The sequence below is a fragment of the Chrysemys picta genome, chromosome 7 (assembly GCF_011386835.1).
Source record: "Chrysemys picta bellii isolate R12L10 chromosome 7, ASM1138683v2, whole genome shotgun sequence".
Lineage (NCBI taxonomy): Eukaryota > Metazoa > Chordata > Testudines > Emydidae > Chrysemys > Chrysemys picta.
In genome coordinates, this window is record NC_088797.1 from 17,282,298 (window position 1) to 17,307,657 (window position 25,360).

The following is a 25,360-nucleotide window of genomic DNA, read 5'->3' on the forward strand; positions in this document are numbered from 1 at the left end:
TTTGCTCCACCCTGCACCAGAGGGCCGGAGCTTCGGGACTAACTGACTGCTTGTTCTCCCAGTAGTGAGTCGGTGTGGCTCCCCTCCTGCCCGGAAGGGTCGAGCCCCAGCTAGGACCGATTACACAGGGTAAAACGGATTTATCTGGGTTTAGACCCCATTGGGAGTTGGGCATCTGAGTGCTAAAGACAAGCACACTTCTGGGAGCTGTTTTCAGGTAAACTTGCAGCTTTGGGACAAGTGATTCAGACCCTGGATCTGTGTTGGAGCCAGACAGGAGTGTCTGGCTCAGCAAGACAGGGTGCTGGAGTCCTGAGCTGGCAGGGAAAACAGGAGCAGGGGTAGTCTTTGCATATCTGGTGGCAGCTCCCAAGGAGGTTTCTGTGATCCAAGCCGTCACAGCTCCTACCAAGGTAGAACCCATTGGTACAGCAATGTCCTGACTTCCATTGAATTTAGGGCAGGTCTTATGTATACATAAATCTTCCTCAATGAATCCTTTAATCTTGCCAGTTCCTCAGTCATTTATGACTATAACTGCATGAATGTGATGTACTTTGCTTTGTTCAAAAGTGAACAAATGTCAAAGGATGACCTTTAACATAGCTGTAAAGTCCAGTCATTTTCAGTCTAGTGCAGTCTGTATACACAGGGCTTCTGCAGCAGCTTTTGGTACAGCTGCACGTAAACACTATCAGCAGAAAGGCAGGCATGTTTCCTTTTCTCGACAGTCCTAATAGCTGTGCCAGCTGAACTATAAACAGGAGCAAACACATTTATGAGCTTTGTCCTAGAATGTCTCATGAAGATTTTTGAGATAGGAAGGTGGGTGGGAGTGATGACCCTTGTGTGGGAATTCCAGAAATGTTGATCACGTCACCAAAACTGGATATGAAACACAAGAGAGGAATGATGAGAATCCTGAAGATGGGGAACTGAGTTCCATGCCAATAAAACCCCCATCCCTTTTTTAGGAGCTGTGGAACCTTCATTCTTTAGGTAGATGTAAGTTTTCACTGAGGCTCTGGCAGGAATGGAGCTGCAGACTTGTCATACCTTTAACTTCATTCTCCTAACAGAGCTATTTTATTTTTTTTTTCTTCTGGAAGCCACTCTAATAGCTGATGCTACATACAGGGACCTTAGCAGAGAAGAGAGAGTACTGCAGTTTCTGGCCTTGCTCGAAGGGCTCCGTAGCTTTCTCTCTAGGATTTGACTCTTTCACGGTTTACAACAGCTTCAAATAAACTAAGAGGGATGTTATTCACTTTTTAAGCTTCCCTGGAGATGTGGGTGCAGTGTACAGTTGTGTTTCCAAATCTAGATGGATTACAAAGGTCAATACAGAATAAATATAACAAACCAAAGGAAACCCAGAAAATACATACTGCTGGGCCTGCTGAATGCAATGAAGAAAACCTTTGTCCATAGATTATTTAATTCTCCTGTCCTCCAACAGTGCATCTTGGATCCCTCCCCTTCCCCCCCTCTCACCCCCCTTCAGCTTGTCTTGGCTTTGTTTCCTTCTCTCAGTCCCTGTGGTATTTCCTGGAGCTTATGTTTTCATCCTTGTTCAGATCATGCAGCAACATTACCTGTATTGTATTGCAGCTACCTGATCTCTCTCACTTCCCACCCTGCCATGATACGAAACCTCTTACGAAGACTTGCTGAGTTAGGCATCCTTTTCCTACCAGTCCTAGTTCTCTAATGTAGGCAAATAAACATTTTATCTAAGGAACACAACCCAGTTAAGCAATTGCAATAAGTAATTAAACTCAAACAATTGTGCTGCATGGAATGTCCCAAACCATCTAAACATTGTATGCATGAATTCTTAGTGTTTTCTTGCCCATGGAAGTTCTTTCAAAGTTGGAATTGTTAACGTCTGAAATTCTGTGTAGGCTGGAGCAGCCCCACCTGTAACATTCATGCTCTGCCTTAATGGCATTTAACCCCAGCTTTCTGGCTGGGCTGGTAAGTGCCCAAAACATTCTTGAATGCAGGACGACTTAAATTATACCGAAGAATTAGAAGTAAGCCATCTTTAGATCATTAATTTGGAACAGATTCCTCTTTGTCAACTATCTTCCCATAAGGCAAGCTAAAATTTGACTTTGGAAAATTTTAATACTAAATGGATAGGCTCAAACCTCACTTGCAGTGAATTCAAATCAGCTCTCTGGAAGTCAACTTCAATTATACAGGTCTCTGGCTGTCTTTAATTGGGGGGAGGGAGAAAAAAAGCCTGTTTGAAAAATACCTTGAGGTGGTTATGTGGGTGCTTCATTATTGTGCATGGTGTGTTTGCACAACATTTCTGTTTAGAGATTAAAAATTCAAAACACTCCTTGAGAATGCAGAGGCCTCATCTAGGTAAGTGGGGATGAACAGTTAGAATAAGCATCTGAGGAGCTAATTCTTCTGGGTAAATATAGGTAACTCTTTCAAAAGCACCATAGTGACTTAAGAGCGGATGTTCCATTGATTCTTTATAGCGTTATTCTGCATGGTACATTTATACATACAAGATGGCATTTTTCAAAAGTGCCTAAATAACTTGAGTAACTTTCAATGGGCTATGTGTGTGGCCTGGCAGATAAGACACAGGATGTGCAGCTAGGAGAGCTGAGTTCTGTTTTCAGCACTGTTGCTGATCTGCTGTGTGAACTTGCCTGAAGTCATAGGTTTTTAGGCCAGAGGTACCATTGTGATAGTCTGACCTTGCATAACACAAGCCACAGGATTTCCCTGAAATAATTCCTACTTCAAGTTGAATAGCTGTACTTGAACTAGAGCTTTTTTAAAATCCAAACTTGATTTGTAAACTTCCAGTGATAGAAAATCCCTTGAATTCGTGGGTAAGCTGTTCCATTTGCTAATTATGTTTAAAAATGTGTGCTTTGTCTAGTCTGAATTTGTTTAGCATCAGCTTCTGACTTCTTATACCTTCTTTAGACTGAAAAGTCCTCCAGCATAAAACTCCTGTTAACCATAAGTACCTAAATGGGAACGGGTCCTTTTATTCTTGATATACTTAAGGAGGAGTTTTTTCTTTTATCTATGGCCATCAGAATTAAGGACCCTTTCTCCTTGTTCTCTTGCTTCACTTATCAACTTTCTCCAATGCTTAGCTTTTAATTACATTAATTGCTATCAACTTCCCCTAGTTAGTTTGTGTGTGTGTGTGACAATTTTCACTTCCTTTCTAAGTCAGGCTTTGCTTTTTGTTTAACCAGTGTAGCCTTCTCTCTCAATTATGGTGTTTTGAGCATCTTGTAGCTTCACCTCTGTGCCTTTTCCCTCTCCCACCCTTTTGTCTAGCATTTAAGATCTCCAGAATAGGAATGGTCTTTACAATGCCTAGTAATCTTGGCCCCAATTTTGATTGAAGTCTCTAGTCTAGGCAACTACTGGAATGCAAATCAAATATCCTTCTGCACAGGCTTTCAGGTAAAGCTTTGTGCTTGGTTTTTATCAGTGGAAAGTGCTCTACCCATTTGGAAGGCTAGGGCATAAATAAGGGTGTTTCCTTTTAAAGGAGGTTTCCAAGTTCTGTTTTCAATAGAGCTGGTCTGCTTTTAATCAACTTTCCTCAGAAACCTGGGGCCAAATTCAGCCCTCTTATAAACAGGCCCAAGTAGAATTGGGTTATGCTTGCTTACACCAACACTAAAATCTGCCTCAAATCTAGGTCTGAGCTGTTTTTCTTACAACCTTTGTAAACCTAGTTCTCTTCTAGTCTCTATAATGTCTCACATAGATGACTTTAATATATGAATAAGGCTAGGTCTGGGATAAAATACCAGAGTTGCAGTTTCTTCAGTTAAAATAGCAAACAGTGGTACTACTGGTAAAATAAACCCATTAGCTATACTAGTTTGATGCAAGTCATAATAACTTGCTGTATGCCTGTGATCAAAGTTTCAGGCACTCCTTTAAATTAGAAAACATGTACATGTGAGAGGAGGGCTAAGGCTGGCAAAAAAGTTGTCTTTAAGGTTTTGTTTCAGAAGTCACTTGGATACCGAATGATACCTAAATGTAAATGCTGTGTCCTATTACTAAATTTGTAAATGCCTACTTTCTGCTTCCCTCTTTAGAGGGAGAATATTTTATCCATTTTTTCCTTCAGCCTTCTGTGCTTCTTGAAAACAATTCAAAGTGTCCTTTCTTTAAAATAATAATAAAAAAAAAACTCTTGGATTGGGGGGGAACAGTGTTGGATCACAAGCCATTGCATTTAGACAAAAGAGTTTCCATATGATTGAAGCCATTGAACACTATTTGGAAGGAGAAAAGTAGTACCTATTACCAAGAGAAATTGCCTTTTTCAAAATATAGACTGATAGAATCTATCAGGTGTTTATATAATTGCATTCACTCTGGATTCTGACACTTTCAAACTGACTCACTGATTTTTGTGGAAGGAATGCAAGTCTAAATGCATGTGGTGTATTTACCATTTTTAAAGTGATGTCATATTCAAATTAAATTGATCTATATTGTAGACAAATGCAACTAAAGTATGCTTCTACGTTGTTTGGCCACTACCTCCACAAAACCTTGCCATACCTTATTTCAGAATGAGCCTGATGCTGTAATTTCTGTCACATGAATGCCACCTATTTCTGAAGATATTTGTATAGCTTGGTACTAAAGTGGAATGGCTAGTCATTGCCCCTCTAATAATTCTGTGGATCAACTTAGCACCCAGGAACGTGAGGGAGAAATGGCCAGAAAGAGCTAAATCTACTCTAAGCAAGTACTGTTCAAGCTTTGCCACTCACCTTGGCCAAGGCAGCTCAGTCCTGATCTGCACTACCTTAGCTCTTCCAGGACTGATCCCTGCTGAAGTAAAATTATTGGAAGTCAGACCTGGCTTAGTTTCCTGCTTCTGCCACAGCCTTGGCCAAACTGCTTAACATCTATGTCTCAATTCCCCTCCCTGACGAAAATATTTCCTCATCTTCAAAGGATGTCAAAACTAACTTGAGTCCAGATTGACCCTTCTGCATGGCAGAAGAGGTGTGGGATGTATAAGGGGCCTTCCCTTCCTTCTCTCTACCTGCAGCAAATAGTCACTAATCTCTCTTTCACTCATTACTCTTAAACCATAAGGCCTCCAAATTGTATTGGCCAAGCATATCCACCACAGTGAAATCCTGGCCCATGAGTGGGGCTCCTAGGTGCTATAGTAATACAAATAATACATGCAACCTCTATCCCTGCTGCTGTTACCCTTCTCTCCCCCCCACTGCCACCCCATTTATGTTTTGAGGTGGGAGGTTGTGCTGGGAGTGGGACAATGGGGCTCCAATTCTTATTGGGGCCTCTGAGGACTACTGAGAGATACAACTGGAAGAGTCCTACACCCTGCCCTTGTTTCTTCATGCAGTCTGGTTTGCAAATTCTCCAACAGGGATGGAGGGAGATGGATCTGTAGGACCCTCCCTCACATTTCCTGCATCAGCCCATGGAGCTGGCTGATCATAGAGAGAGGGGAATAGTCTGCCTCATCCTAAACTATGATGCAGTCTGCACAGTCCCACTCTGTACTTCCTGAGACCTAATACTTCTGACCTCCCATTAGGGGAAATACAGAGCTGTCCCAGCTAACGCTGGCCATGCTAAAACTTACTCTGCTTGACCCTTAATGTTAGTAAAGTTCTGGAAGGTGATTAAAGGAAGCAAAATATTGCTACACTGTGGCTTTGCCGTTGCAATGGGCAGATAAATTAGAATACCAAAGATAAGTATAATGGGTTTCAAGAATGAACTGTAATATTGTATTCTCTCTAGGCTAGTGTTAATTATACACTAAAGCATACAGGAGTACAACCTATTGACTCAATGAGATTTATTGGCCTTCTCTTTGGGCTTGTTTCTCATACAATCACAACTTATAATGTAGTATTTTCTTTCTCCTATTGATACTACTTCTCTGGTGTATTACAAGAGGCAAATACTTTGAACTCCATGTCTAAAATAATTGCCACAGATTGTATTTGTGCCACTAGGACTACTAGTACATGTAGGAAAACTTTAGACTCAACATAAACTTGTCTTGCTTAAAAGTCAAATGTTCAGTCCACACTTTAATTCATGCTGTCCAGCTGTGATAAGAGATGTTGTAAAATGAAACTTATAATTTCTATGAATATTTGCTTATATAAATACTCCAGATCTGCTTATTTACCTTGTTTATCCATAAGTTCAAGTGCTTTCCTTGTTTTTATTAGCTTATCAGGGTAGCTGACCAGGAATAAAGTTTCTTTCCAGGTCTGTCTAGACAATTGAACCACTAATCTAGTCTAGTGCTGGACTGTTTAGTGTGATTTCAGTCAATCATGTTTTCCATGACAGTACTATACACTTATTAATCCTTACCTAATATACAGGCATTGCCTATTGGGTCTGTTTAACACAAGCAATGAATTCTTGATCTCATTATAAGCTATTGGTGCTTATTTTTCACACTACTGATAAATCCAGCAAAGGCACTTCAAAAAAATTAGTCCAGTGGCCTCTTGTCAGTAGCTGAATTAACTCCATTGCTGAAAAGGTGATTCCAGTGGGAGGTTGAGAGTAATCAGCACCTTGGTTTTGGTGCCGGACTATGAATTTAGGCACCTAAAGTTTGAAAACTTTGGCCTTGCTGAACAACTACTGCATAAGTCATACACACCAATAAGAGGTTTATGTCCCCATTGTGGGAAAGGGAGCAGATAAAGGTCTGAGCAGTATTAACAATCTTTCTTTGTACGGCAAATGTTGGACACTAGCCTGGCATGCCAAAAGGAATCAGAATGATCATGGGCATGGCCCTGAGAAATGCAGCATGCCCTCAACTCCCACTGAACTCAATAGGAGTCACGGGTACCCAGCATCCTGCAGGATTATGCTTTACCTCAGTACCTCACCAGGGGTAGATCAGTACCTCACCAGGGGCTCCCAGTGAAGTAAATGAGAGTCTGTGTGGTAACTTCAACAGGAACAAGACCAAGCCCCCTAAACAATGTGCTGCTTATGACCTGATAACCTTATTTTCCCAACAAGGCAATGCCCCGCCCCCTTTTGTGAGGCAGCATCACACCTAACTGGATCACATGTCTAGTGCAGGGGGAAAACAGTGGCTAGGCAAGTGATGCCACCCCCTTGCCTCTAAGAGTAAATGAAGCATATGGAGCCATAGCTCCATACTGGTCAGTAGAGGTGACTGGATGCAAAGGCAGGGCCGGCTCCAGGTTTTTTGCTGCCCCAAACTTCATTCTTCGGCAGCGGGTCCTTCGCTCCCAGAGAGACTGAGGGACCCACTGCCAAAGACCCGAACGTGCTGCCCCTTTCCATTGGTCACTGCAAGCACCTGCTTCCTTTGCTGGTGGAGCCAGCTGTGAGCAAAGGGCAGGGGGAGGCTCTCCATGCAAGACTGAAGACTGAAGAAATCTATTCTCAAAGGGGTATATCTGAGGCACAATGCCTCTAGTGCTGTAGAGCTGTGGTATGCCCCATTGCTCAGAGATGTTGCATTAATGCACTGTCTAGCCCTTAACTTTAAATGTGTTAAGATAACGGTACAGCATGTACTCAATAGGCTGGTTTATGCAGTTGCCTATGTAGTGTACTAGACTACCTGAGTGCTGGGGCCATGCCAATATTTCTTGTGCCTATAACAGGAGCTGTTGAACAACAACAACACATCAGGGTAACCCCTCCTTATTGTGCAATACATCAACCTGAAGAGTCGCTGTCTGCATGATAAACTTGCCTTGCGGATCTTAGCAGACAAAACAACTAGTGCTGTTTCTGGCAGTACTTTCAAGCCCTTTATCACTGGAGCTTTAGATTAGATTTGTTCAGACCACAAGATCATGACTACTAACAGGCTTTGAATCCATTTTGAGCCAATTTGTATAATACTGGAAAGTACTTGGGTGTTTACTTGGACATTAACCTCAGTAAGGGTGGAGGAATTGCTCTCTGAGGGCTCTGTGCTGGCTATCGTCAGTACATCTGTTCGGCACTGAGAGGTCTGAGTTCAGCCTGTTCGTGAGCCATACCCAGTCTTCACCTCCCCTTACTATAAGTACACTTGTCCCAAGTTTAGGTAAGTGTTTCCCATGATCTGTCTTCTTCCTCGGTGTGCTAAACGGTCGGAGATCAAAAACCACTGTGATTATTGTGTGTGGCTTTAGGGTCTTATTTAGAAGAGCTTCAAGGGAGAATGTGAGCACATGCAATGATGTGAGAAAATAGCTCTCACAACCCTCCTCGCACATTAAGTGTAAGTGACACTAATAGTGAAAAATGAGACTAACATCAATGTGAACTTTTGTTTAAGGATTCTGCCAGTCATGCTCAGATTAATGCCTTACTCTGCAAGCAGTTAGAGTTCAGTATACTTAAAGAATTGGGCCCTGACTAAGGAATTTGCCCCTGGAGCAACAGAAAGGCAGCTTGAACCATTGTCATCCCTGTCGTGAGTGGACATAGAAAACTTAAAGGATTCGTCTCTTGCCAAATTTACTCCTGGGAATTTACCGTCTCACCTAGATACTACACTTCATCAAGTACAATGTCAAAAACGAATACTAAAAGCAATCATGGTCACTAGTTTCCCCTCTACATTTTAGCACTATAGAAGAACAAGGCAAAGTTCTGTCTTTTGGGGATAGTCTAACAAACTTGCCTCTAAATGGAATGGTCCAGATTCTCTGCTGGTATAATGACTTCATTGGAGGTATTCTGATTTCAGCCAGTTAAGAATCTGGTCCATCATTGCTATTTCTCTAAAGTTTCCTTGGCTGGAAAAATACTGAGTCTAGTCTACCACCCACTCTGTATGAATCTAAGAATTTCCTTTGCACTTGATGCCTTCTTAAATACCAAAAAATTAACCACGCAGTCAAGATAAGAAACTAAAATTAAAATAAAACCCCTAAAATACACTGTATCGAAGTAGCTTGTTTTTCCTTCCATGCAGTTTGTGGACACACTGATCACTTATTTTTAAAGGGGTTATGAATTTCTGCAAACACTCTTCACTTCTGATCTGTTAAATGATACCTCCTCTTGCACTGCTATTTGTAAGTATGCTTGTACACAGGTTGAGTCAGAAAATCAGAGTTCATGAGCATTTGTTTTACATTATCTTTCTGTTAGTCTTTGCCAGTCTTGTTTGGGGGCCGGGGAGGTGGTTTGTAATCCAAACACTTAAAGATGCATAAAGTGGGGGAACTAAGAAGCTCCGTTTCTGGGCAGGAAGTACTGCTGACTATGCAACTTCTAATACAGACAAAGGCTCATAATGTGACCAGCCCCTTCACAGGGATGCAAATGAAGAGTGACTGAAACCTCCCTCCATTCTCATGAAAGAGAAGAGCACACATGCAATCCTCTGAATATAGAGGGCCCACTGCATCACTAGCCATCTAAAGTGGGTAGGGGAAGAGATGGAGCCACTGGCCAGCAGAGATGACTGGCTGTGCAGAGGAAAATGCAGCACAACCCTGAACTAGTGCATTAGGCATGCACTCTGCCCCTAAGTATCTGGAAGCTTTGGAGTGTGTTCTGCTTCCCCAAGGCACGATGCCTCCTGATACTCTGAATGGGATAGTGCAACTGCACAGGATTGTGCCTGGAAGGCAACAGAGAAACCAAACATAAGCGGCTACTTATGGGGACCCTGCAGTGCAGAGAAATCTCTGTACCTCATAGGTTGGCCCAGTCTCTACCTAGGGTCATGGTACCAGCGGAGAGACAAACTGTCAGATACTGTAAGGTGTAAAGTGTGTCTTAAGGAGCCGTGTCTTAGCTAGAAGAACCTCTTAAGTGTTAATCCCATCCCTGCACATTATCCTGACGCTGTTTTTCTTTTCTTCCCTGTTCTGCTTTAGGTCTAGGTTTGCACAAGGCTGGATTTGAGCTGGTTCATACTCCTAGTACCATGAGGAGCAGTGCTGTAGTAGTGTTGAAAGTTATGAAACAAAAGTACCCTAGGAAAGTTAGATATATGATGCTCTTATCTCTGAGACATGGAATTAGCTATTAGCTATGGCAATTAAACAAGTGGGGGCAAGGAGCCATGGGAGGTATTTTCTGCTGTTTGACTGATAACCTGAGTCTACATTTGCCTAAGAATAAAGACATATTGTTTTCCTTAAGGAAAACGACCATCTGTTTTACAGCTTTAAATCAAAGCAAATTGTCATGTGGAAAGGCTGAACTGCATAATCCAAGAAGTACACCACTCGTTTATATTGACAGCACGAGATAAGAGTTAATTGAATCTCCAATATACTAAATCTGGTCTGTTTTATTATATTTGCTTGAGCTGAGTAGGTGTGTAACCGTGATACACAATAGGGGAGTTCAAAAAGGTTCCACTGCAAATGAGGCTGGTGTTGGCAAAGTGGCTGTGTTGCCTAGGAAGCAAATGAGAAGGTGAAACCTATTTCATCTCAGCTATCCTCATGTGCTGAAAAAAATGTGCAAAGCGCTTATTTATCTTGTGTATATGAGGGACTGATTGACATAGTAGGGTCCACTCTGCAGCCTCACCTGTTCCAGCAGAGAAGTGCACACTAACGGGTGCTGCTGAATGTTTAACCCTTGAGTGCAACATAGTACCATGTAGGCCCCCAGGGCTGTCTGTGTTCCAGCTAACAGTGCTGTGGCCCAGAGGGCAGCCAGTCTGGAGTCTCTAGAGCATGGTGGCCCTAACCTGGCACATGCCTTTATGCCCTTCTAGAGTAAAAGGGGCTAGAGCAGGTGTAAGGGTCTCCATCTCTTACATATGAATTGGTCAATCAAATATGTTCCAGTACATAATGGCGCAGAAAAAGGATTGCAAACTGTTAGAAGTTTTAACAAAGGAATACTATGGAGCTGGCAGAGTTCATAAAGTCAACAGACTGGTGGTAGCTGCATTTACACTTTTTAAAATCACTTGCTAAATCCACATTCTATAAAGCATTTAATACCAGATCCAAATCCCACTGAAGTCAGCCTCTGACTTCAGGTGAGCTTTAGATCAGGACCATAAAGCAGTATTTATATTTGGACAAGTCTGCTGTCCCATCAACACTTTTAAACAGAACAAGGTTAAGTGAAATATCAAATGTATCTCACTACTTCTTTCAGCTGCCGCTGGATGTTCCTGACTCTGTTCATGCCTTGACAACAGGGTACTTCTAGACCTTTAACTGGCTGACATTTGGACCCCCAAAAATCCTGTGGCTTCAATGCTCCCCTACATTTCCCTCCCCCCACATAGGTCTGAGTGTCATAACTCTTCTAAATGGGTTTTATTTAATCCTTTGTTTGCCTTTTTAAATAAACAGAGGCATAGATTTTTGTTTGTTTAGACTTAAATTCTATCAAACTTTTGAATCTCTGTAGTTGCAAACTGTACATGTCTTGATTAAACTCCCTAGTCCCTATTTAATGCACTGTTCCAAAACAGATAATGTCCTCATTGGCTTCCTGGCTGACCCACAATATTTGGGGTCCCAAAAAGATTATGGGCTGGCGGTAGGGTTGCCAACATTCTAATCACACAACTGAACACCCTAGCCCCGTCCCTTTCCCAAGGCCACACCCCCTACTCCCCTCACTACATTCCCTCTCCCTCAGTGGCTTGCTCTCTTCTTTCTCCTCCCCCCAACTCACTTTCACTGGGTTGGGGCAGGGGGTTGGAGTGCAGGAGGGGGTAAGGGGTCTGGCTGGAGATGGGTTTGGGGTGGGGCTGGGGATGAGGGATTTGGGGTGCAGGCAGGTGCTCCAGGCTGGGGGATGAGGCCAAGAGATTCAGAATGTGGGAGGGGGTTGCACATTGAAACAGGGAGCTGGGGTGCAAAAGGGTACAGGCTCTGGGCTGGGGGTGCAGGCTCTAGGGTGGGGCAGGGGATGAGGAATTCAGGGGGTTGGGGCCCAGGCTTACCTCCAGTAGCTCCTGGTCAGCAGCACAGCATGGGGGCCAAGGCAGGATTCCTGCCTGTCCTGACTCCACGCTGCATCCCAGAAGCAGTCAACAGCAGGTCTGGCTGTTGCTCTTGCCCACAGGCACTGCCCCCACAGCTCTCATTGGCTGCAGTTCCCAGCCAATGGGCGTGTGGAGCTGGTGCTCGGGGCAGGGGCAGCACTTGGAGCCCCATGGGCCCCCACCCAGGGGCAGCTCTGTTTTTTTGCCACCCCAAACACGGCAGGCAGGTGGCTTTCGGCCTGCGGAAGGTCCCCTGGTAACGCGGATTTGGCAGCATGCCTGCGGGAGGTTCACCGGTCCCGCGGCTAGCTGCTGCCGAAGCCACGGGACTGGCGGACCTCCCACAGGCATTCCGCCAAATTGCTGCCCTCACAGCGACCGGCAGGCCGCCCCCCGCGGCTTGCCGCCCCAGGCACATGCTTGGTGCGCTGGTGCCTGGAACCGCCCCTGCTCCCACCTAGGAGCTGGATCTGCCGGCCACTTCCAGGGCGCAGTGCGGAGCCAGGACAGGTAGGGACTAGCCTGCCTTAGCTTTGCAGCACCGTCAACCAGACTTTTAATGGCCCAGTCAGTGGTGCTGACCAGAGCCGCCAGGATCCCTTTTAGATCCGTTTTTACCAGAACACCCGGACACCTGGCCACCCTAGCCGGTGGTGACTTTTGAAGAATGTGGAGAAGTGGGGGCCAGTGACCATTTCAAGGCATATCTTGTGAATCCTCAGGACTGAGGGATCTAGTTCTTCAAGGACTCATAGTATTTTTTTTTTCCTAGCTGTGGTGCATCATGAGCTATGATGCATAGATTTACAGTCTAATCTCAGCTGTGTCCTTTGCTTGTAGCCAGTTTGTGCTATTCTACTGCCCTGTCCGCTATTTTGTCTGGTTTGCATCCTGAAGGCTCATTAATAAGACAGTAAACTACTATCTGGTGGGGCAAGTCAGGTAAAAAGTATTTATAAACCCGTTGAGTCTTAAAGTAGAGGCTAGACGGCAACGGTTGCTTTAAACCTCTCTGAATTTCAGCATGTTAGAGATCTAGACCTAATCTGAATTTTGCGGCTCAGACTCGTACAAGGGCCAAAGATGATTTATAAAGGAGGTATGAAAGTATTTACTGGGACCAAGTGTCATCTAGCTATGTTTGTGTGTGACTAATTCACTTAATTCCTTGCATTTGCTCTCAAAGCACTCTGCAAATGCTGACTTCATTGAACAAAAGAGGAAACTGACACTAGCTGAGTCACTTGGCAAGGGCACGTGGCTCTGTGCAGACTTGCTAACTAGATCTTTTAAGCTATCTTCCCTGAAGATGCTGTGCACAATGGGCACGCTCCTGCCTGGGCCTGAGCAGGACTTCCCCTGCAACTGCAGCTCCGGGCTGCAGTTCTGGCCTGGGCAATGGAACTGAGAGCAGGGAACCTGTCTCACCTCTCTGGGGGAGAGTGCTTTATTTTTGCAGCTTTAATATTCTTGTTTGTATAAAAATGGATCCTGGAGTAGTTGTAATGATTGATTATTTAGAAGGGAATAGGGATGTTGAACTACCAATGGGAGCTGTCCCTATAAGAACAGACAAATCAGTTTAAGACTGAGAGCGATGTGTGATATGTTTTGTCTGTGTAAACTCCAGAAAGGTCAGAACTTGATTTAGTGTATATCTTTCCAGAAAGCCAGGCAACACTAGCATTTACAAGAGACTGGATGTAATGAGGCTTCAATGCTTTTACTTGTAGGTCACTAGTCTCAATCCTGTCCAGCTCAGCAGGGTTTAAATACTGCTACTATCTAAAGGAAGTTTGGACCTTGTATGAAATTAGTTTAAACCAGTTCCCATGTCACATATTCTAGTACAAAGCATGGTAGTGAGGCTAAGCGCTTCTGCACGGGGACTGTCCCTTACTGTGTTTTTTTTTTTGCACAGAGCCTACGGCAGTAGGTCCCTAATGTTCGTTGTGTCCTCCAGTGAAAAATCCTTTATCGGGGCCAAAATTGATTTGCTCGCTATACATTTGTGAGAGTTAACAACATCTTAATTTTCACACCAACACTGGGAATGGGTGCGGGAGGGGTTCTAAAAGCCTAAGATGAAATCATAATTGTGGGATCAGTCTTAATTGTAATTCTTATGGTGTGAATGTGGCGCTTTTTTTTTTTTTTTTTTTTGGTGGGGAGAAGGGATCCACTCAAGATTTAAAAAATTAACAGTTGGCAAAACTGATTTTGTGGCCGAGGAACTGTCTATCTGAGATGGGAGTCTGGGAAGGTTTGTAACCCTATTCAGAATTCCACAGTATCATTTCTCCATAGTTCTTTCCTTTTTGACATTACTTCATTCTTGGCTCCTGTCAGACATTTCATTCTTTAAATTCAGAAAGTCCTATTTGATAAATCTGAAGTGCAAAGACACACACACACACACACACACACACACACACACACACACACACACACACACACACATTATTGACTGCTTTTGCTCAACAAATGAGCTCATACTTGCCCCTTCTTCCCATTTTGAGATTAGCATTTTTGTCACTGCCTTCCCTGAACAGCCATGGACTCCCCTATCTAAACTTAGTCTGTCATCATTCTTGAATGAACAGCCTAAAGTGGAGCATGATCACAACACTACTTTTTTTTTTTTCTTCCCCCTCTCCTTTTCCTCCCTTGGGCATTTATCTATTCCCCACCATGTTTCCCCTTCACCATGGAAACCATCTGCAAAGCAAAACATGAGATGTGGAAACTTAAGTCTCTGAACAGGGAACAAGGAAGTCAGTCCAGAGAATACTGTATAATCTGAATAGCATGGGGGAGCATGGATTTTGTTCAGATAATTGGCTCCTGCCCTCAATCAGCAGTGAGGTGGCCTCCCTAGTTAACCTCCTGTCTGGGGGTCCCTAGTCTGTTATCCAAACATCCAAATCTCTTCTGGCCCCCGCCAGCATGAGACACAAGGTATGTCTACACTGCAATTGGACACCTGCAGCTGGTCTTCGCCTAGGGTTACCATACATCCGTTTTTTCCCGGACATGTCCGGCTTTTTGGTAATCAAACCCCCGTCCGGGGGGAATTGCCAAAAAGCCGAACATGTCCGGGAAAATGCCGGCCAGGCACTTCCCCTCCCGCGGCTGCTCTGCTCCTCCCCTGACTCTTCTGCTCTGTTTAAGAGCCGAGCTGCCCGAGCGCTATGGGCTTCAGGCAGCCCCCTTGCCTCCGGACCCCAGCCGCCGGCCAGGCACTTCCCCTCCCAGGCTCCGGCGGTGCAGGGTCCGGAGGCATGGGGGCTGCCCGAAGCCGGTAGCGCTCGGGCAGCTCGGCTCTTAAACAGATCCGAAGAGTCAGGGGAGGAGCAGAGCCTCCGGCCGCGGCGGCTCTGCTCCTCCCCTGACTCTTTGGCTCTGTTTAAGAGCCGAGCGCTACGGGCTTTGGGCAGCCCCCATGCCTCTGGACCCTGCGCCGCCGGAGCCCGGGAGGGGAAGTGCCCGGCTGGGGGCGCAGGGTCCGGAGGCATAGGGGCTGCCCAAAGCCCAAGCGCTACTGGCTTCACGGTTTGCCGGGCAGCCTCCAGACCCTGCGCCCCCGGCTGGGCGCTTCCCCTCCCGGGCTCCAGCTGCGCTGGGGAAGCGCCGGCTGGGGGCGCAGGGTCTGGGGGCTGCCCGGCAAACCATGAAGCCGGTAGCGCTCGGGCAGCCCTTTTCACGTGGCTGGGAGTGGGAGGGAGGAGGGGGCGGGGCTGGGGGTGGGAAATGGGCGGGGCCAGGGCCCCGTGGAGGGTCCTCTTTTTTTATTTGTTAAATATGGTAAACCTATCTTTGCCAGCTCACTCAGGCAGCTGGGCTGTTTTAATTGCAGTGTAGATATTCAGGCTCAGGCTGCAGCCCGAACTCCGGGATCCTCTCACCTCACAGGGTCCAGCCTGAGCCTCAATATCTACACTGCAATTAAACAACCCCTTATCCCAAGGGCTGCGAGTCAGTCATCTGTCACAGGCCAGCCAAGGGTTTTTAATTGCACTGTATACATACCCATGGGGGGTGAAGAAGGGATTTGGATAATGCAGAGGTTGGGATAACAGGGTTTTGGATAAACAGGAGTATGCTGTATATCAATAAAATGAACAGTAGTAGTAAATCACCACCATGTATCTCAATCTTTCACTGCTTTTCTCTATTATCCAGCAACAGACGTGAATGGATGCTGAGGACTTGTTTCCATAGGGAGCTATTCCTGATTATCTCCATGTGTGGACACTCCATTATTCCAGAATAAAAAATGCTTTATTCTGAATTAATTTGGAATCCACTATTTTAGTCCACTTTTGGATTAAACTATTCCAGAATATAGCACTCTGATTCTAGAAGAAGTGTGTCTACACATCGAGATGATCAGGAATAGCTTCCCAGAGACAAGACCTTAGAACTACATGAAGTGAGAATAGTCCTGCAAGGTGCTGATGACCCTCTGCTCCCATTCATTTCTATCTCTTGAAGAGAAGGTGCTCTGCCTGAATATGAATGTATAACAAATACCAAAACTTGCCTTTTATTTGGTAACTTCAATAAATTAAAATCTGTCTGTCTAGACTTGTAGAGGGAGCAAGGTGAAGAGTGTGGTTACTACTTTGCAATTTCTTTTGAACAACTAGAATGGTGAAGCCTCAACATGAGAGAAGCAAATGCAGGGAGAGGGCCCAAATGAGCGGTTGGATTTTTCTTAAACTCCAGTCTTTGTGTTAAAAGGGGTATTAGTTTTCATCCAGTGATCATTAAGATTCATATGTGTGTGTGTGTGTATAATTAAATTGCTGTAGTGTCTCTGGCCTCCCATTTCCCCCCCCCCCCCTATTTGAATAATTGTCCCTATATCTAAATAATTCTTCTCACGCAGACATTTTTTCCTGGAAGTTTATTTCCCATGGTTAAGGCCAAAGATTATCTTAATTCAGCTGTTTTGCATCCCATGAAACTCAGATTCATAGACTAAAAAGCCAGATAGGAGCACTGTGATCCTGTAGTCTGACCTACTGAGTAGCACAGGCCAGAGAACTTTCCCCAAATTATTCCTAGAACTGATCTTACAAAATCATCCAATCTCCATTTTAAAACTGTCAGTGATGGAGACTCCTCCACAACACTTGGTAAATTGTTCCAATGGTTAATTACTGTTTTTAAAAAAACTATGCCTTATTTCTAGTCTGAATTTGTCAAGCTCAACTCCACCATTAGATCAGATTATATCTTTGCTCTGCTAGATTGAAGAGCCCATTATTAAATGTGTTCCCCTCCTAGGTACTTCAAATTACCCTTTAATCTTTAAGGTAAAAAGATAATAAGCTCAGTCATTATCACGCAGTCTTGAGTTGGTTTGTACATGGTATGCAAGTTGTGTGATAAGTTTGGTGAAACTTAACTCATTGATAACCTCTCAGCAAGACTCAGTCTGAGACCCGTTCTTCTCACATTCACAGATGCATCTCAAACAGCCCCCTAAATGGAAAATGTAAGTGGTAATTCAATATCCTGTGCTAAAACTAAATGTAAAACATACTCCTAAACCACATCTGTTTAGATTGTGCTGCATTTTAATCACCGGTCCATTAAATAAATGGCCTAGAAGGGAAGGCGTCTGAAGTTTTTGCTTTGATAAGAAATTTTCCAGTTGTACTGATTAGTGAGCCCAATTTCTTGGCCACCAGAGGTTTTATTTCAATGTTGTCTCAATGGTTTATAATGTATGGTGGAGGTACTATAAGCTAGCACCCAGATAGTCAGTCAGTCAATAAAAGGTCTCTCCCCCTTTTCATCCATGTTCAAGACCAGAACTTTTTCAGCTGTCTTTCTTAACCATGAGTACTCAGTTGCCCAATGATTTATTGATCTGGAGACCTCAAACCACATAAGGCATAGTTGTAAAGGCATCAACATGCTTGAGAAGCAATACACAATGGAAGAACTCGAGATCAAGGTAGGGGTGTGTGTGTGTATATAAAGAAAAATCTCAAAACATGTTCTCTTTTCCAGATGTCTGTAAGCCAGCAGCAATCAGGAAGAGGGGTGCCTTGTCTGCGATGCAGAGGGATGTGTACAGGCTTTGAGCCACATTCTTGGAGGTAATCAATCTACTGCTGGATGGGCTCTTTAAAAATCTCTGTTGGGGCTTTGTCTATATTCAGGCTTCACTGACTCTCAATATAGATGCAAACTGATAAAGGATTGTGTTGGAGGAGGAAGGGAAATGCATAGTTTGTGCAAACTCAGTGCTGGGAAGGCAACTAGGGGACTAGAGCCAGCATGAAGGTTCCATCCTTAGGATATGTCTACAGTGCAATCTTAGCTCATGCACCTACATATGACTTTTGTCTAAACCTGCTACGGCGCACATAACCCTCAAGCATGTGCCTCTTTGTGCTTTGAACCTGTTTTTGCTTGCATGTCTGGGGGTCTGGGTTGAAGCTGTTATCTCAGACTGGAACCTGCCCATTTTGCAGTGAGGACACAGGAAAGGTCACTTGAATATTGATAGTCCTCCACAAGTCTCCCTGAGAGACAGGCATATTCCTTCACAATTGACAGAATTGATAGAAGAAGAATCTGAGTGTCTGAACACAAAGAACCATGGGAAATGCCCCAGATACATATTAAGTGCAAAATGGTGCCGACATAATGCATATAGGGCTTTGCTGAATGCTTATAGTGGGTTAGGCTAACCCAAGTGTTCAGACCTGGGTACCAATCACCCAGGCTAACTGCGCAGTGTAGACATAACCCTCAGTCTCTCCACCTTGACTCGTCGTCCTCCTGTTCCCTATACAGCATCACCCCAAAATTAAAGAAACAAGCAAAATTGTGGGCTTAACATGATGTTTGGAGACTATTATCCTGTTCACTCTACCATCATGGTATATCTCCTCTCCACCACTTCTTTGTCTTCTCTTTACCCTGTAAGTTCTTCAGGGTACGGACCATCTCTCTCACAACTTGTCTAGTGCCTAGCACAGAGGGAATCAGATGCCCTAAGTGAGATCAGAGTGTTACTGTAATCCTGGTAATAATGAGGCACAGGGCACTTGCACAAAGGCTCTGGGATCTAAGGGGAGCCACCAGGCTTGGAGACAGGCTACAAGATGAGTTGGGGGGGGGGGAGGGAGAGTGGAGAGGGAAGGGAATTTTTTTGTTAAGATTACCTCCTGCCAGAACCCTGTACCAGAAGTGGCACTTGGATCTTCAGTGAATGAGGAATGGCACAAACCATACAAGCTAGCAGACAAAAATATCCCTTCTACATTGCCATCCCATAGAAATCTGTAATAGGATCAAGGAGGGGAAAACTAAGCCAAAAACTAGCCCCATGCCTTCTTTCTTAGACCAGAATCTGTACTATTGGGTTTTACCAAAGAAAGCCAAATGGTATCAACACTTCTTCACTACTGAAATACTCCTGGATTCTCTCACCTCCCTGCCCCCCTCCTTCATTTGCTTCTCAATGTTCTTCAGCTTTTCAAAGTTCTCATGTACAGCAGCCAGGCTAATAGTGTCTGGTGTTTTATCCCTGTATGGCTACAATTATAAGGGTTAGAGAACATTTCCATCAGAAAAGCCAGTTTGTGTTCATGACACTTGCTCCTACTTCAATTGGGTGGCAGGAGGCAATTTCAGCAGGGTGCACAAGTGATCACAGGTCATGCTTCAAAAACTCCTCAGCTCTGTTCCACCGTAGCTGTGTATAACAAAAGTAACCTTTTTGCACAATTTAAATTATATAAATTCAGAATAAAAAATATTCAGGACTGGACTCCTCTCTTCAGCTAGCCTGTGTAAACTATCAGTGGCCCAGGGTGGTTAGCTACCCTTTTCATTCTATCCAGACAACCCTTTTGACAAATAGCCCATTTGCTTTTGTTCCTAGGCAAACATTGTCACTTGGCCCTCTGTTCTCCAGCTGGTCAAACCTGGCTGGCTTCCTGCAGAGGGTGGGTCCCTCTGGTCATTATTTGCTAGGTACCACATGGCCAGGTAATTGTCTGGGCCTAGGCTGCAGACAGTAAGGAGTCAGTCCCATCTAGGTCTCTGCAAAGACTAAACCTTTTCCCCCTGCCTAGTTAACCATGCAGCATGTAGGGAAAACTGCAGCCCACACATTCTTCATACAAAGTACTATGAAATATTCCCTCTGTCAGGGAGCAACCCAAATTTTTCAACTGTCAAGACTTTCAGGCTCTTTTTATTGAAAACCCTGAAATTTACATGGAAAATGTTAAAAGAAAATCTTGTCATAGCAAGCATTTTCTGAGGAAGATTCACACTTTTTTTTTCATCAGCTCTAGACTGCTGCTGCTGCTGTACTCCCAGCTCCTGATTGGCGGGGGGTGGGGAGGCATGATCTGGACATCCCTGTGACTTGGCTATCTCCACATGGTAGAATGCCCCCTTGAGGTCATGAGCAGCTGGCACAACTTAAATCACCCTTGAGACTGCAGTAAGTTGTGGGGGAGCCATGATCAAGGGAGGATTAAAAAGGGTCTATAAGCCACTTTTGCCAAGGTAGCCCTCCAGAGCAGCACTAGAAGGTGATTGGCTGTGTAGAACAAAAATGAACTAACCAGATCTAAAGCTAGAGTGCATCTTTCAATTAAATGATATCTTCATTGTGGGGAATTGACTTTTCCTTTTAATAGGCACTTTTGTATAGTGTGACTTTTAAAAAAGTGGAATGAAGCAGTTTGTTTACATCTCTAATGTGCAGATGTGGCTCTAACCTAGAACCTTTTTTAAAGGTGATATTTGGATGAAGGTTACAGAGAAGCTGAAAGCATACTAGTGATACATCATCTCGTACAAATAAAAACACATGTTCAGCTTCACTTATATTATGGCTTCATTGGAGCCAGGACACTAACAGCTGTGATGTGCTTACCTGCAGTTAATAGAATGGGTTGTAATATAAAATCTGTAAGAATATACTGGCTGGCTAGAGACCTGCACAACAAAGGAAAATACAAAAAATTAGCCTGCTAAACATCTATCTGGATCTCCCAAACTGCACCAAATGCTCTGCCAACACATTGCAGGTGACATACTGAGGTGCAAGGATTATTATTTTTGACCCCATAATGTATTAATCTAGATTACACCTCTGCATATGTTAACCATTTCTTTCCCTTTCTCTAGCAACCCTCATGCTAGAGCAGGGGTAGGCACATGTGCCAAAAGCGGCACGCGAGCTGATTTTTCTTCCAGTGGCACTCTCACTGCCTGGGTCCTGGCCACCAGTCCGGGGGGCTCTGCATTTTAATTTAATTTTAAATAAAGTAAATGAGAAGCTTCACCTACAACAATAGTTTAGTTATATATTCTAGACTTGTAGGAAGAGACCTTCTAAAAAGGTTAAAATGTATGACTGGTACATGAAACCTTAAATTAGAGTGAATAAATGAAGACTCGGCCCACCACTTCTGAAACGTTGCTGACCCCTGTGCTAGAGAATCCTAGTGTATCACAACGAGGAGAAACAATAATGCACTTGGTACATGCAATAACCTATATGCAATAACCTATATGCACTAACCTAAATCCGAGCATTTTCCCATAGGTTGTAAAATTAGGGATTTTATAGGGACAGTCCTGATTTTTGGGTCTTTTTTCTTATATAGGCTCCTATTTACACCGCCCCCCCCCCCCCACACACACACACACACACACACCCTGTCCAGATTTTTCACACTTGCTGTCTGGTCACCCTATGTAAAATGAATTAAAATATAGCCCTCTTTTGTATAGAGTAAATGTCTTTCAGGTCACTTGACCTAAGCACCTTGGATCCAAACTGTACATCTAATGCCACTAGAAAAAGTGAAAACTAAGGGAAACCATGCAGAAAACTTAAACCTGAATCTTCCAACAAAGGAAACAAATTCCTATTTTTCAACCAACTTCACCCGTGAGTGCGGGAGACAGTTTTCACAGGAGCACAGACGTCACTATGCGGCTTATCTTTGCAGGAGCCAGCTCAGATCTTGCAGCAGTCTGAACTGAATGTGAAACTTGCATGCAAAAATAAAATCCTGAAAACTAATCAAGCTATTTCTTTTACAGGCCGGGGAGCAGGAGAGGAGTTTCTATCTAAAATTCTTAGGAGGCACTTAAATACAGCAGTAATGGCAGTGGGGGTGTTTGTTAGATCGGTGCCATTTTAGCAGTTCTGTCCATCTGCTCTGTGTGCCCTTGATGTAACTGCAGCTGTACAATTTTAATATAATCCACTACCCGTGAGCCAGGCAATTTACAAACTCTAATATCCCTCCCATAGATGGGGAAAAGCTGGGCCAAGGAGCTAAGGGTTGTGAAGTAGCACTGTCTGAACCAGTCAAACTCTAGAACCCACAATGTAAGTGCAGGTTCAAATGGAGGGGAAACGAGTTTGCGCCTCTATTCCACCAGTTCTTCTTTTTGTCTTAAAATAGATTTTTAAAAAGTGCACTGTGTATTAGAATTTCTTGGCAGGGATTAGAACAGGCTGTAAATCCTACAGTACAGCCTACTACAGTTTGTATAATTCTGGGAATTTAGTAAATGAAACTGAATATTCACTTTGGGGGCGTGGAAGTGAGAATATAAATGAGGGTGCTCTCTTTGTGCTACTGTTTTTTTCTTTGGCATCAGCCAGTTGCAAAACAGCAGACATGTACTTGATGCTATTCAATGGCACAGCAGGAACAGGGCTTGGTGCCAAAGTAATTATACTCTGTTTAGACTTTAGCCACCTGATGCACTGCATATGGGCTTATATACGGCAATGCAAATCCTGTGTGTTACACAGGCTTGGAACCCAGCGTACAACGATTGAAAATGCTTTTCAAACAAAACCCATGCTGTCTGTCCTTGCTCACTTTCAAAACTCTCTGAGGCACCAGCCAACAGGATAATGCCAAATGTCCATAGTAAATATTCCACACACGGCCTCACTGCTATCAAGGACAAAAGTGACACACACAGCTAGTGTGTCTGGGGAAAGTGAAAATAAAAAGCTTTGGTTTTGCAGGATGTTAATGTCACTCACCATGCTCATCAACAGGTTAAAATATCTACCGTAGCAATGGTTCTCCTAAGCCTATTTTTTGGCTGAATTGAGGTTTATCTCAACAGGATGTCTAATATCCGAAACTTCTTGTTTCTAGATATCCCATTTTTCAGTATTTTTCTAAAAAACAAACTGTAGGCAACATCTAGTAGATCTCTTGGTTAGTAACACACTTCTGTTTTGAGGACAGCTCGAGCAGCACAGATGTTAACTACTGAACATCTGTATTCCTCCTCTTATCCTGAATAATACCAAAGTGTTGTACAGTTGCAAACCAGAAAGAAACAATGACTAAAAATTAGAAGGAAACTTCTGTCCAGCAGATGAACAAGAATTATGATTTAAGAGTCTATATCATGCTTGTAAAATACACAATTGTTTTGTTCAAGATTTAGAATTTAACACTCCATTGTGGTTGCTAATTTGCTTTTAAATTATGTATTTAAGTACTGCACAGTTCCATATTTGTTGTACATATGGAATCTCTGTATTACTTAAATACTATTACAGATTTACAGAATGTGGTATGTAATGTCACATTATACAACTATGGGTTCCTGATTTCCACACCTAAGCTGCATGAAATCTCTGCCTTCAAAGTTCAGTTACTACTTGTTTTATGACTTGCCAACTACAGAGGAGAATTGTGAATCAAATTAATCCTTCCTATCAAATTCCCTGATGTCATTAAAGTTATACTAAAAATGAATTTGGCCCTTTGCTTTTCAAACTCTATATTTTGACTATCAAGAAACAGCAGTATGGCTTTATAATCTTTCTATCTTTTGGTTATAATTCTGACTACAAAAACACCTGACTGAACAATGAACTATACATTTCAATAATGGAGGCCAGTGCTTTACTATTGAAAACTGTGTGGTACTGCCATGAAATTAATAATCTCTTTGAGCATCCTTTAGAAATTCATGAAAACTAGCTGCTCAGTCACAACAGGATAGAAGGCATAGTTGATCAGTGTGTGTTGCTGCTCCTCTGACCAGGGACAACAGTAAGGCACTTAATTCTTTATACTCCATACCACTGCAGATTCCTTTAAGGTATATCATGCTGTCTTCTCAAATATAGTTTGCATCGCAAAGCCCTTTTTGTCTTCCGTCACGATCCAGTTTAATATTTGACCTTTAAAGTTACTAAAGTTCAGCACTGAGCCTTCAAAAGAGCACATGCCTACCAAGGTCCAGTTTGTATCAAAAGGATGATCTCACTTGTCCCCCACAGGAAAATATGCAAGTCATGCAAATGTAGCCAGGAGGATCACAGCTTGAGCTCTGACGCAGAAGATGATCGGAAAATTGGCCGCTTGTTGTCTGACTCAAAGTATTCTACGCTCACTGCCCGGGTGAAAGGTGGTGATGGTGTTCGAATCTACAAAAGGAACCGCATGATCATCACTAATCCTATTGTGTCTCGGAAAGATCCAACGTTTGACACGATAACTTATGAGTGGGCTCCACCAGGACTGACCCAGAAGCTGGTAAGGATTTGCCAGTTGAGTAATATGTTCTCCATCGAGTAACATTCCCTGTTGGAAACATTGCCATTAAAGTATTAAAACCTATGGTTTCTCTTGGGTTAAAGTTCAAGCAATGGTTAGTGTATTGTGAAAACCACAAGTGCAGAAATAACTTCAGTAGGTTCAGGCTGCAACAATAAGTGGTGGCTTGTGGTAGGCTTGTTTCTTGTTTGTTTTTTTCGGGGATCCATATGAGGGGTTAGGTTCACTTACATTTCCAGGAGAAACATTAATGTATTTTACGAGTGTAAAGTCTACCACATTAAGATAGTGAATGCCCAGTAAAATCATTACTGAGTGGACAACCTATCTCTGCTGTACATCTGGTTACACTAAATCTGTGCATCCCACACAAGTGTTAAGTTGGAAAAACAGGCTCATCTTTCTCGGCTTTCTTCAGGATGGTCATAAGGAAGATGGCATGTTTCAGTTTGTTCCAAGCTAACCAATTGGGATGCTAATCTTCTATGAATAGATGCCTTGGGTGCTTGCTGTGTTGGTCTGACTCTCTCCTGAAAATCTAAATGTAGGACCTACTGAAATTCTGGTATGCTTACATGAAGGTGGTTTAATGTGACCTATTTCAAGGCTCTGGGTTTTTTCAGCTAACCTTTAAACTGTACTTGACTCTGTTTTTCAAAAAACAAGGCCACTATATTAAAGCTGTAAGGACCAATGCAGCATCTACATCTGATGCCTTATTTGCAAATTTCCTGTAGGAGTCTCATTAAAAATGAGCCATAGTCTCAACAGTAGATGTGAA

The 25,360-nt window shown here is 43.4% G+C and overlaps 1 protein-coding gene across 5 annotated transcripts in view; it reads left to right on the forward strand.

Moving 5' to 3' along the window:
* The window catches only part of LMCD1 (LIM and cysteine rich domains 1), a 69,936-nt gene that overhangs the window by 19,356 nt on the left and 25,220 nt on the right, over positions 1-25,360 (forward strand). For 4 of the 5 annotated variants that reach the window (XM_065550835.1, XM_008168058.4, XM_065550834.1 and 1 more), the window contains 2 exons: positions 18,008-18,096; positions 24,303-24,558. In XM_065550835.1, the coding sequence (XP_065406907.1) occupies positions 18,008-18,096; positions 24,303-24,558 (345 nt within the window). Of the gene's footprint in view, positions 1-17,806; positions 17,952-18,007; positions 18,097-24,302; positions 24,559-25,360 lie in introns of those variants that run through there. The other variant, XM_008168057.4, reaches the window with a different exon arrangement.